Here is a 14,112-nt window from a genome sequence, read left to right on the forward strand (position 1 = left end):
TTCTACCAAACATTGAAGAGTTAATATTTATTCCTCTCAACTATTCCAAAAAGTAGAAGAGGAAAAAAAGCTTTCAAACTCATTCAATGAGGCCAGTGTAACCCTGATACCAAAACCAGATAAAGCCTCCACTAAAAAAAGAATACCTACCACAAGGCAATATCCCTGGTGAACAGAGATGCAAAATTCCTCACCAAATATCAGGAAAGTGAATCCAACAATACATTAAAGAATCATTTACCATGATCAGGCAGGATTTATTCCTGGGATGCAAGGTGAATCAATATACACAAATATGTCAATGAGATACATCTCATTCAATACAGAAAGGATAAAAACCATATGATAATATCAAAAGGTGCAAAAAAAGGATTCGACTAAGTATGACATCCATTCATGACAAAAACACTCAAAGTAGGTTTAGTGGGAACATACCTCAAAATAATAAAGGCCATTTATTAAAAAAAAAAAAAAAACATAGCTGCCATCATCCTTAATGGGGAAAGAACTGGGAGCTTTCCCCCTAAGGTGAGGAACAAAACATGGGATGTCCACCCTCACCACTATTACAGAATATAGTACTGCAAGTCTTAGCCATATGAATCAGAAAATAAAAAGAAATAAAAACCATCCAAATTGGTAAGGAAGTAGACAAACTTCTACTGTTTCCAGATGACATGATACTATAATAAAGGAAACTCTAAAGACCAACAAAAAACTAGTAAAATTGATATACAAATTTAATAAAGTTGCAGGATATAAAATCAATCTGTAGAAGTCTGCTGAATTTCTATGCACTAATAATGAGGTACTAGAAAAAATTTTCTAAAACTAAAAAATAATCCCATTTATAATTTTACCAAAACCAAAAAGAACCTAGGAATAAACCTAACCAAAAAGGCAAAAGATCTGTGCTCTGAAAACTAAAGAACACTTGTGAAAGAAAGGACACAAGGAAATGGAAAAACTTTCCATTCTCATGGACTAGAAGAACATACATTGTTAAAATGTCTATATTAACCAAAGCAATCTACACATTTAATGCAATCCCTATCAAAATACCAACAGCATTTTTCACAGAACTATAACAAACAATCCCAAAATTTGTACAGAATCACAGAAGCCCCCAAATAACCAAAGCAATTTTGAAAAGGAAGAAAAAAACTGAAGGTATCAAATCCCAGATTTCAAGATATACTACAAAGCTGTAGTAATCAAAAGTTTGGTTCCGGAACAATAAAATACACATAGATCAATGGAATATAATAGCCCAAAAATAAATCCAAGATTATTTTTGCAATAGGAATATGCAATGGGAAAAAGTCTCTTCAACAAATACTGGGAAAACCAGACAACAGTCAAAAGAATGAGGGTGCCTGGGTGGCTCAGTAGGTTAAGCCTCTGCCTTGGGCTCAGGTCATGATCTTTGGGTCCTGGGATGGAGTCCCGCATGGAGCTCTCTGCTCAGCAGGGAGCCTGCTTCCTCCTCTCTCTCTGCCTGCCTCTTTGCCTACTTGTGATCAATATCTATCTATCTATCTATCTATCTCTCTCTCTCTCTCTCTCTCTGTCAAATAAATAAATAAATAAAAATCTTTAAAAAAAAAGAAAAAGAATGAAACTGGACCACTTTCTTATACCATACACAGAAATAAACTCAAAATGCACTGAAGACCTAAATGTGAGATCTGAAACCATAAAAATCCTAGAAGAGAACACAGAGTAATTTCTCTGACATCCACCACAGCAACATTTTTCTAGGTAAGTCTTCTGAGACAAGGGAAACAAAAGCAAAAATAATTTGATTTGTAGTATAAAACATAATCTTCTGCACAGCAAAGGAAACAATCAACAAAACTAAAAGGCAACCTACTGAGTGGGAAAAGATACTTGCAAATGACATATCCAATAATGGGTTAGTATCCAAAATATATAAAGAACTTACACACCTCAACACCAAAAAAAAAAAAAAAAAAAAAACCCACACAGATAATCCAATTTAAAAATGGGCAAAAGACATCAAGAAAATTTTTTCCAAAAAATACATAAAGATGGCCAACATGAAAAGATGTTCAACATCAACTCATCGTCAAGGAAATGCAAATCAAAACCTCAATGAGCTATCACCTCACACCTGTCAGAATAAAAGAAATTTAAAGCATAAGAAACCACAAGTGTTGGCAAGGATGTGAAGAAAAAGGAACCCTTGTGCACTGTTGCCAAGAATTCAAACTCTGCAGCCACTATTGAAAACCATATAGAGGTTCCTCAAAAACTAAAATTGGAATTACCATATGATCCAGTGATTCCACCACTGGGTATTAACCCCGAAACACAAAAACATTAATTTGAAAAGATATGTGCACACCTATGTTTACTGCAGATTATTTACAATAGCCAATATATGGAAGCAACCCAAGTGTCCATCAATAGATGAATAAAGACAATGTGGTATGTATCTACCATGGAATATTACTCAGCCATAAAAAAGAATGAAATGTTACCATTTGCAATAACATGGATAGATCTAAAGGATATAGTGCTAAGCAAAATAAGTCAGTCAGAGAAAGACAAATACTACATGATTTCTCTTGTATGTGGAATTTAAGAAACAAAACAAAGAAAAAAAGTCACAAACTAAAAACAAATAGGTGGTTACCAGAGGGCAGGTGAGTAGGTGAAGTAAGTGAAAGGGACTAAGAGCACTCTTAATGTGCAGAATTGCTGAATCACTATACTGTACACCTGAAAATAATATAAAACTGCATTTTAGTTATACTAGAATTTAAAAATAAATTAATAAAAAAACAAAACTATCAATATCAATTCATGAAAATATTAACACAGATAGCCACTTTTCTCTGTGAAAGGGCCTGTAACCAAAGATGTCCTGGTGGCAATGAAAAGAACACTGTACAACCAGATGTTGTTTTCTAAATAAAGTATCTCACTAAAAGGAACTGGAACTCCTTGGAGAAATAACTGATTTCTGGGCCAGGTAAAGGACAATGCAAAATATACATTCAACATCTTAAGAGGGCAGAAAATAACGAAGTGCTCTAGGATGGTGATGCGTAAAAGGGTTAGCAGGAGCCATAAAGAAGGGCCTCCCACTTGCCACGAGTGATACAAAAGAACACTGAAATAATGATAGAGATATTAACAAAGAAAGAATATTAGCATATACAAATTAAACAAATGAAGAGAGAATAGAATGTAAAGCCCTCTCATATACTTATAGCAATATATCAACTAAAACATATAAATAATAAAAGATTATTCAGCATTTGGAACCCATCAAAGTAATATATCATTCAGCCAAGAATCATGAATGGATACTACAGTATGCAGAATTTCTACATATGGCCCCCAAGATTTCATGCTCCCTAATCTCCAGAACCTAGGAATGTGAGGAAATGCCACTTCCATGACTGTACTATGTAAAATAGCACCACTGACCTTAAGAATTGGAGGGAGGGGTGAAAGGAATTTGGCTAGTGTAATCACATGAGTCTTAACAGTAGATAAATTTCTCCAGATGATGGCTGATGAAGCAATCAAGAGTTAGATTCAAAGCATGAGACTCAACATGCTGGCTTTGAACATAGAGGGGGCCATTAGAGAAGAAATACAAACAGCCTTAAGCTAAGACAGAGGAACCTGGCCAACATCCAGCAAGAAATGGGAACCTTAGACCTATAACCACAAGGACTTGAATTCTGGCAACAACCTAAATGAGCACAGACATGGATTTTTCCACAGAACTTTCAGAAAGGAACATAGTCTCAATGATATGTTAACTTTAGCCTTGTGATACCCTAAGGAGAGCCCAGAAAGGCTCACTGGACTCCTGACCTACAGAACTGTGAAATGATACATTTGGATTATTATAAGCTGCCATGTTTGCAGTTATTTGCAACAGCTAGGTTTCTGATCCACTCTATCTTTTCTCCCTTCTGAGATACTAATTACACATATGGCTGAACTTCTTACTATGGTCTATTTCTCTTATACTTTTTGTACATACTGTATTTGTAGTGCAAATGCATGTGCGTGTGTGGGGGGTGTGTGTGGGTGTGTGTGTATTCAGCTCTTACATATGTAGTCACCCTTGAAAACCTCAAAAATGATCACCACATGATATAGGACACTTACAAAGGAGAAAAGGAGGTAGAAAGGAGGTATTGAGACATTTTTGTTAAGAAAAAATGCACCAGGGCGCCTTGGGTGGCTCAGTGGGTTAAGCCGCTGCCTTCGGCTCAGGTCATGATCTCGGGGTCCTGGGATTGAGTCCCGCATCGGGCTCTCTGCTCAGCAGGGAGCCTGTTTCCTCCTCTCTCTCTCTCTCTCTCTCTCTGCCTACTTGTGATCTCTCTCTGCCAAATAAATAAATAAAATCTTTAAAAAAAAAAAAAAGAAAGAAAAAGAAAAAGAAAAAATGCACCAATTCTATTCAGAGAAGTTATGAACAATGTAAAAATTTAACTCATAGAGGTCCCTGGGTGGCTCAGTGGGTTAAAGCTTCTGCCTTCAGCTCAGGTCATGATCTCAGGGTCCTGGGATTGAGCCCTGCATCAGGCTCTTTGCTCAGCAGGGAGCCTGCTTCCCTTCTTCTCTCTCTGCCTGCCTCTCTGCCTACTTGTGATCTCTGTATGTCAAATAAATAAATAAAATCTTTACAAAAAATTTAACTCGGGACGCTTGGGTGGCTCAGTCGGTTAAGCTGCTGCCTTCAGCCCAGGTCATAATCCCAGTTTCCTGGGATCAAGTCCCCCTTCGGGCTCCTTGCTCGTCAGGGAGCCTGCTTGTTCTCTCTCTCTCTCTCTCTGACAAATAAATAAAATCTTTAAAAAAAAATTTAACTCGGGCATCTGGGTGGCTCAGTGGGTTAAAGCCTCTGCCTTCGGCTCAGGTCATGATCCAGGAATCCTGGGATCGAGCCCCGCATCGGGCTCTCTGCTCAGCAGGGAGCCTGCTTCCTCCTCTCTCTCTCTGCCTGCCTCTCTGCCTACTTGTGATCTCTGTCTGTCAAATGAATAAATAAAATTTTTTTAAAAATTTTAACTCATATACACAAATAACTAAAATAATATATTTCTATACTGCTCCCACCTCTTCTAATACTACCTATTTTTCATAGTGAACATTTATCACCCATGCTATAAGGTATCTCTATTATACATAAAATCATAGTGCATCCTTTTCTAAGCACCTATCCATATAACCTTGTATTTTATTTATCTAAATTAAAACCTCCAATTATCAGATACCAGCTAAACACTATGTTCAGTAGGGCTAATAAACCCTTCAATAGCTGCTCTTTCCCAAAACGAAATGGAAAATAGACTAGAAGATATTGCACATTATTTCTCAATTTACCTGTGCTTTGGTTCATCACAAGTCTTGGAGGAGAACTTGTTTCTTCAGATTCTTCTGATGAGTGTGCCAGGAAGTCATGAAGCTTCTGCACCAATGTATTCAACTTGCTTTCACTATCAAAACAAAAATTTAAAGAACTTCTTTAATTAGCCTGTCATGTATTTAATCAAATGTAAAGGTCTAACAAACTGAAAACATACCTATACTGTAAGTGGTCTGAAAGAATATATATTCAAAATAAAAGTAAATGAATTTTCATTATTTCACTAAAGATTTGAAAACATGAGTAAAATGCTGATGTGACTTTGCTTTACATCATTTAAAATAGCAATAATGTATCAAATATATTTACTAAATACTCCCTGGAAGCCTTCTGTATTTTTTTAATCACTCTATCTTCTGCTTGTCACAGAATAATTAATGACAAAAAGATGAAGAAAATCCAAAACAGAACTTAGCAGAGCTCACAGATTCCCAGGGAAATATTTATGTAACTAAATCATTACAGCATATCCTGCTAAGTTATATTAATAAGTGTATCTGTAACCCAACAGATTTATAAAAGCTGAAACCTTAAAAGAATGCACAAAATAAACATGTATCCCATTTCGAATACAGGATTTACTAAACTTAAAAGAGGGAAAATAGATAAAACTGACGACTGAAATTTAAAACTTTTGTGTATTCAAAGATACCATTAAGAAAGTGAAGAGATGAGCCATACAACTGAAGAAAACTATTTTCAAATCATACATCTGAAAAGGTATTAATATCCTTTTGCATAATATATATATATCCTTCAAATAAGATGGTATATCTTCTTTAAATGCTTTTTATTGGACGCCTGGGTGGCTCAGTCCTGAAACTGCTGCCTTTGGCTCAGGCCATGATCCCAGGGTCCTGGTATTGAGCCCTGCCTCAGGCTCCCTGCTCAGCAGGAAGCTTGCTTCTCTCTCTCCCTCTCCCCCTGCTTGTGTTCCCTCTCTCTCACTGTGTCTCTCTCTGTAAAATAAATAAATAAAATCTTCTTTAAAAATTAAAAAAATAGATTTTTATCCTTTTAATAAATAATTTTTGTAATTTAACAATAAAAAAAAAGGACCCAATTTAAAAATGGGCAAAGGACATAGACACCTGGGTGGCTTAGCTGTTTAGGCAATTGCCTCCAGCTCAGGTCACGATTCTGGAGTCCCAGGATCTGGAGTCCCAGGATCAAGTTCCACATCAGGCTCCCTGCTCAACAGGGAGTCAGCTTCTCCCTCTGACCCTCCCCCACCTCAACCTTGCTGGCTCTCTTTCATTCTCTCTCAAATAAATAAAATCCTAGAAAAAAAAAAACAGACAAAGGACATAGACATACACTTCTCCAAAGAAGATATACAAAGCGCCAGTAAACACATGAAAAATGTTCAAGGTTATTAGTCATTAGAAAAGTGCAAATCAAAACCACAAGATACTATTTTACACTCATTAGGGTGGATATAATAATTTTTTAAATGAAAAGTAAGGGTTGGCAAGGGTGTAGAGAAACTGGAATCACACTATAGAGATAATCCTTGCATTGTGTAAGTCTCATTTGTGGAAATAGTGTTTTAAACATACCAACACCAACTATTTAAAAAGGCAACATTTATCAATCCTTTTGTAAAGTGAACAATCTTCCTAAGGCAAAACCACACACGTTAACTAATCATCAGTTTTATAACTGTGAACTATTACGAATGATATTTTTTATTAAATCTAGACATGGTTGTCACTTTCTTCCTCTCTCTACCAAAATATGAAGCTGACTCAACCAGTACTACATACTAAATAAGCCCTTAAAGCCATCCTTTAGGAATGGTTAAAAATCTCTACTGGGAAACAATGTGTTCAGCCTTCATGCTTATAGTCACACAATTTTTTTTTTTTAGATTTTATTTATTTGAGAGAGAGAGAGAGAGAATGAGAGAGAGAGAGCATGAGAAGGAGGAGGGTCAGAGGGAGAAGCAGACTCCCTGCCGAGCAGGGAGCCTGATATTGGACTTGATCCCAGGACTCCAGGATCATGACCTGAGCCAAAGACAGTTGCTTAACCAACTGAGCCACCCAGGTGCCCCACACAATTTTTTTTTAAAGATCTTATTTATCCATTTGAAAGACAGAGATCACAAGTAGGCAGAGAGGCAGGCAGAGAGAGAGAGAGAGAGAGAGGAGGAAGCAGGCTCCCTGTGGAGCAGAAAGCCGGATGCGGGGCTCGATCCCAGGACCCTGGGATCATGACCTGAGCCAAAGCAGAGGCTTTAACCCACTGAGCCACCAAGGCGCCCCATAGTCACACAATTTTAACAGTGGCTTGATGAAGATGACCTGTGAAATCTGACCTGCCTATCTGCAAGTAGATCAAAAATATTTAATTCTTCCTGTAAACTAATCACATCATTAATGACAAGATTTTAGACGAGTCCTAATTTCAGTATTTGAGTCCTAATGTCAGTATTCATAACTACAGGCTAATTTCTTTCCCTTGGATATTTTACTATACTTTTTTTCCAAGAGGAACTATAGAATTCCAAATATTTTATGTGTATTCTTTTGTACTATTATTTTGGAGATGTTGATGCACAGAGGAACTAGCCTCTTTTTAAATTAAATATTTTATCATGAGATAAATGTAGATTCACATGCAGTTTTAAGAAAGCTTCTGTGTATTCATTACCCACTTTCCTTCAATGATAATGTCTTACATAACTATTTTTCACTTTCAACTCATTCATCTACCTGTTCCCATAGATGGGCTGCTGTGCTTCAGACACAGCAATGGACCACACAGTCTCTGAAATTTAGTTATACGATCATGGGTATGATCACATTGACCAAAATGGTTTTTCTGGAAAAATGAACAGTAAGTAATTTAAAATTTTTGTTCACGTCATGATTGTTTAAAATAGCACAGACAAAAATACTATTATCCAAGCAGGAAAGAGTTACATTATCTCTGTTCACAAGATGGCATCTTATATGCAGAAAACCTTAACTATATCACAAAAATTTCTGAGACAGTTAATAAACAAATTCAGTAAAGTTAGTGGATACAAAATCAACACACAAAAACCAGTTGCATTTCTATACACAAACAACGAACAGTCCAAAATGGAAATTAAGAAACTGATTCCATTTAAAACAGCATTGAAAACAATTAAATATTTTAGAATTAATTTAACCAAGGAGGCTAAAGATTTGTACAGTGAAAATTGCAAAACAGCACTGTTTTCACTACTCAAAGAAATTAAAGACACATATAAATGGAAACCCTGTGTTGATGGATTAGAAAAAGTAAATATCGTTAAAATAACAGTATTACACAAACTACCTAGAGATTCGTTTCAACCCCTATCAAAATCCCAATGCAATTTTTGCAAAAATAGAAAAACCCATCCTAAAATTCATGGAGAAACTCATTGAATCCCAAAACACCAAAACAATAATGATAAAGAAGTTGGAGAGATCACACTTCTTGATTTCAAAACGAACAGCAGAGCTAAAATAATCGAAACAGTGTGGTCTGGACAAAAGGACAAATATACAGACCAGTGGAATAGAGAACTCAAAACTAAACCGTTGTATAGATATGGTCAATGATTTTCAACAGGGGGGTTGAGATATTCAATTGAGAAAGAGCAGTTCTTTCAACAAATAGTGCTAGGAAAACTTTCCACATGCCAAAGACTGAAGCTGGACCCTTGCCTGACATCACATATAAAAATTAACACAAAAAGCATCAAAAAGATAAACACAGTAGCTAAAACTATTAAAATTTCTGGAAGAAAACATAGGGAAAAATTCTTCATGACATTATATTATTATATTCCATGATGATTTCTTGAATACGACAGAAAAAGTGCAACAGAAGAAAAAAAAAATAGACGAACTGGATTTCATCAAAATGAATACCTTCTGTGCATCAAAGTACACCATCAAGAGAGTGAAAAGACAACCCAAAGAATATGAGAAAATATTTCCAAATCATATATCTCAAGTGGTATTCATATCCAGGACATAAGAAAATCCTAGAACTCAACAACAACAAAAATTTAAGGAGCACCTGGGTAGCTCAGTCAGTTAAGTGTCTGCCTTTAGCTCAGGCCATGATCCCAAGGTCCTGGGATCAAGCCCTGCATCGAGCTCCCTGTTTGGCAAGGAGTCCGCTTCTCCCTCTCCCTCTGTCTCTTTCTGCTGATGCCCCTGCTTGTGCTCTTTCTCTGTCAAATGAATAAATAAAAAACTTAAAAAAAATCAGAGATAGGCAAATGACTTAAATAGACATTTCTCAAAAAGAAAAGATGTACAAATATCCAATGAGCACACATAAAGAGACTACATTGCTAATTATTAGGGAAAAGCAAACCAAAACCACAATGAGATACCATTTCACACACATTTATGTTACAAAAAAATGGAAAATAACAAATCCTGATAAGGATGTAGAGAAATTAGAACCCTGAATGTACTGCTGGTAGGAATACTGAACGGTTCAAGCACTGGAGAAAAACAGTATGGTAATACTTCAAAAAGTAAACATGGAATTGCCATATGACCCAGCAATTCCACCTCCAAGTATATATCTAAAAGAAATTGAAAGCTGGGACTTACACACCAACATTCATACCAGCATTATTTATAAGAACCAAAAGGTACAAATAACCAAAATCCATCAAAGATAGATAAATGGAAAAATAAAACACAACAGATACATGAAATAAAAGGAATGATATTCCCCAAAAAGGAATGAAATTATGACACATGCTATAACCTAAATGAAATTTGAAAACCTTATACTAAATGAGTAAGCCAGACACAGCAAAAGAACAAATATTGTATAAATTCCACATAGTTGAAGTTCCTGAAATAGCCAAATTCATAGAAAAGGAAAGCGTATTACAAGGCTGGAAGGGGGAGGTAATACACAGTTACCGTTAATGGAAACAGTTTTGTGTTGAAAATAATGAAAATGTTCTCGAAATGGAGAGTGATAACGATTGCACAAGAATGTCAATGTATGTATCTAAAGGCAATGAATCACACACTTAAATATGGTTAAAATGGTAAATATCTTTAAAAACTTTCCAATATCTGAGACAAATATTATAAAGTTATTGGGGGAGTTTGTGCTGCACATGGCCACTAAAGATAAAAACAAAGAATTGCATTGCTTACACTAGAGAAAATTTGGAAATAACCCAATTATTCACAAATAAACAGAATGAATAGACTGTTCACACAACACAATCCTATATAGCACTTAAATAAATGAACCAGAACCACATGAATCAATATAGACTAAAAACAGTTCAAATGGGACTTCAGCTTCATTTACAAAATTCTAGGATTATAAAAGTCTGAAGGAAATATCATTAAATTTTAAGTGCCATTTATTTTAATAATAAAACAACTTATCTTCATGTAAGCCCACAAAACAAGCCCCAACAAATAAAAAAATATTGAAGTCATACCATACATATATTCTAAACACAACATTCTTAAACTAGAAGTCAACCACAAGAAAAAATCTAGAAAGACTACAAATACATGAAGATTAAATAACATGCTACTAAACAATGAATGGGTCAACCAAGAAATCAAAGAAGATATAAAACAGGACATGGAAACAAAGGAAAATGAAAACACAATGGTCCAAAACCTCTGGGAGGAAGCAAAAGTGGTTCTAAGAGGAAAGCTTATACCAACACAGGTATATATCAAGATGCAAGAAAAATCTCAAATAAACAACCTAACCTTAAACCTAAAGGAGCTAATGAAAGAAAAACAAACAAAACCTAAAACCAGCAAAAGAAAATAAAGATTAGAGCAGAAATAAATGATACAGAAACTAAAAACAAAAACAATAAAACAGATCAATAAAACCAGAAGCTGATTTCTCTAAGATCAACAAAGTCTGGCTAGAGCTTTATCAATTTATCAAGAAAAAAAGAGAAAGGACTCAAATTAATAAAGTCATAAATAAGAGAAAAGAAATAACAACCAACACCAGAGAAATACAAGAGAATATTAAGAAAAATACTAATACCAACAAATTGGACAACAAATCGATTTACAAGACATCTTAAATTCCTAGAAACATATAAATTACCAAAATTGAAACAGGAAGAAATAGAAAATTTGAACAGATGAATAACCAGCAAAGAAACTGAATCAGTAATCAAAAAACTCCCAACAAACACAAGTCCAGGACCAGATGGCTTCACAGGTGAATTCTACCAATTAAGAGTTGGGTGGGGGCGCCTGGGTGGCTCAGTCGGTTAAAGCCTCCACCTTCGGCTCAGGTTATGATCCCAGGGTCCTGGGATCAAGCCCCACATCGGGCTCTCTGATCAGCAGGGAGCCTGCTTCCTCCTCTCTCGCTTCCTGCCTCTCTGCCTACTTGGGATCTTTGTCTGTCAAATAAATAAATAAATTCTTTAAAAAAAAAAAAAAAAAAGAGTTGGGCGCCTGGCTGGCTCAGCGGGTTAAAGCCTCTGCCTTCAGCTCAGGTCATGATCCCAGGGTCCTGGGATCGAGCCCCGAGTCAGGCGCTCTGCTCAGTGGGGAGCCTGCTTCCCCCTCTCTCTCTGCCTGCCTCTCTGCCTACTTGTGATCTCTCTGTCAAATAAATAAATAAATAAAATCTTCAAAAAAAAAAAAAAAGAGAGCCTTAATACCTATTTTCCTCACACTATTTCAAAAAAAAAGGAAAAGGAACTAAAACCTTTACACTATAAGGCCAGCATTAGTCTAATACCAAAACCAGATAAAGACACAACTAAAAAAGAGAACTGAAAGCCAACATCCATGATAAACACAGACGTAAAAATTCTCAACAAAATACTAGCAAAAAAAAGCATTCACCAGGATGCCTGGGTGGCTCAGTCTGTTAAGGATCCGCCTTTGGCTCAGGTCATGATCCCAGGCTCCTGGGATCTTGAGTCCCACATCGGGCTCCTTGCTCAGCAGGGAGCTTGCTTCTCCCTCTCCTTCTGCCTACAACTACCCCCTGGCTTGTGCCCTCTTTCTGCCAAGTAAATAATAATAATAAAACCTTTTTAAAAAATCACTCACCATGATCAAGCGGGATTATTCCTGGGTTTCAAGAGTAGTTCAATATTCACAAATCAAGCAACGTGATATATCACATTAATAAGAGAAAGGATGAAAACCATATGATGATTTCAATATATGCAAAAAAAAAGCATCGACAAAGTATAACATCCATTTATGATATAAACTCTCAACAAAGTAGGTTTAGAGGGAATATACTTCAACATAATAAGGGCCACATATGAAAAGCCCACAGCTAATACCAGTTTCCCCAATGGAAAAATGGGGAAAAAAACTGAGAGCTTTGCCCCTAAGGTCAGGAACTAGATAGGGATGTCCACTCTCACCACTTTTATTCAACAAAGTACTGGAAGTCCTAGCCTCAGCAATCAGAGAAGAGAAAGAAATAAAGGGCATCCAAATTGGTAAGGAAGAAGTAAAACTCACCATTTGCAGATGACATGATACTCTCTATAGGAAACCCAAAGATTCCAAACACACACACAAAAAAATGCTAGAGCTAATACATCAATTCAGTAAAGTCGCAGGATACAAAACCAACATACAGAAATCTGCTGAATTTCTATATATCAATAATGAAGTAGGAGAAGGAAAAATTAACAATCTCATTTACAACTGCACCAAAAATAAGACACCTAGGAATTAACAACAAAGTGAAGCACCTGTACTCTAAAAACTATACAACACTGATGAAACAAATTGAAGAGGACACAAAGAAACAGAAAGACATTCTATGCCCATGGATTAGATTAACAGATATTGTTAAAACGTCTATACTACCCAAAGCAAACCACACATTTAACGCAATCTTTACCAAACTACCAACAACACTGATTTTTAAAACCAAATCTTTGCTTTTTTTAAAGTAAGCTCTGCCCAACATGGGGTTTGAACTCAGAGCCCAAAAATGAAGAGTCCCATGCTCTACTGACTAACCTAGAAAAGCATTTCAGTAGCATTTTTCACAGAACTAGAACAAAAAAATCTTAAAAATTTGTATGGGACCAAAAAGACCCCAAATATCCAAAGCAATCTTAAAAAAGAAAAATAAAGCCGGAAGTATCACAATTCAGGATATCAAGTTATATTACAAAGCTGTAGTTCTCAAAACAGTATGATACTGGCACAAAAACAGAAACACAGAACAGAACAGAAAACCCAGAAATAAACCCACAACTATACGGTCAATTAATCTTCAACAAAGCAGGAAGGAATATCCAATGGGAAAGGACAGTCTCTTCAACAAATGGTGTTGGGAAAACTAGACAGGTACATGCAAAAGAATGAAACTGGACCATTTTCTTACACCACACACAAAGATATTTCAAAATGGATAAAAGATCTAAATGGGAGTTAGGAAACCATTAAAATCTAAAAAGAAAGCACAGGTAGTAAAGTCCCTGATATCGGCTGTAAGAACTAGATAGGTCTGAGACAAGGGAAACAAAGCAAAAATAAACTACTGGGCTTCATCAAAATAAAAAGCTCCTGCACAGCAAAGGAAAACATCAACGTAAAAAAACTAAACGTAAAAACAACGTAAAAAAACTAAAAGGGAACCTAATGAATGGGAGAAGACATTTGCAAATGACATATCTGATAAAGGGTTAATATCCAAAATACATAAAGAACTTATAC

General features: G+C 35.9%; 1 protein-coding gene across 5 annotated transcripts in view; it reads right to left on the minus strand.

Annotated features, from left to right (window-relative positions):
• ATRX (ATRX chromatin remodeler) overlaps positions 1 to 14,112 on the minus strand; it is a 300,618-nt gene that overhangs the window by 242,804 nt on the left and 43,702 nt on the right. For all 5 annotated transcript variants that reach the window (XM_059158234.1, XM_059158233.1, XM_059158232.1 and 2 more), the window contains exon 2: positions 5,380 to 5,492. In XM_059158234.1, the coding sequence (XP_059014217.1) occupies positions 5,380 to 5,492 (113 nt within the window). The remainder of the gene's footprint in view (positions 1 to 5,379; positions 5,493 to 14,112) is intronic.

This window comes from Mustela lutreola, chromosome X (genome assembly GCF_030435805.1).
Source record: "Mustela lutreola isolate mMusLut2 chromosome X, mMusLut2.pri, whole genome shotgun sequence".
Lineage (NCBI taxonomy): Eukaryota > Metazoa > Chordata > Mammalia > Carnivora > Mustelidae > Mustela > Mustela lutreola.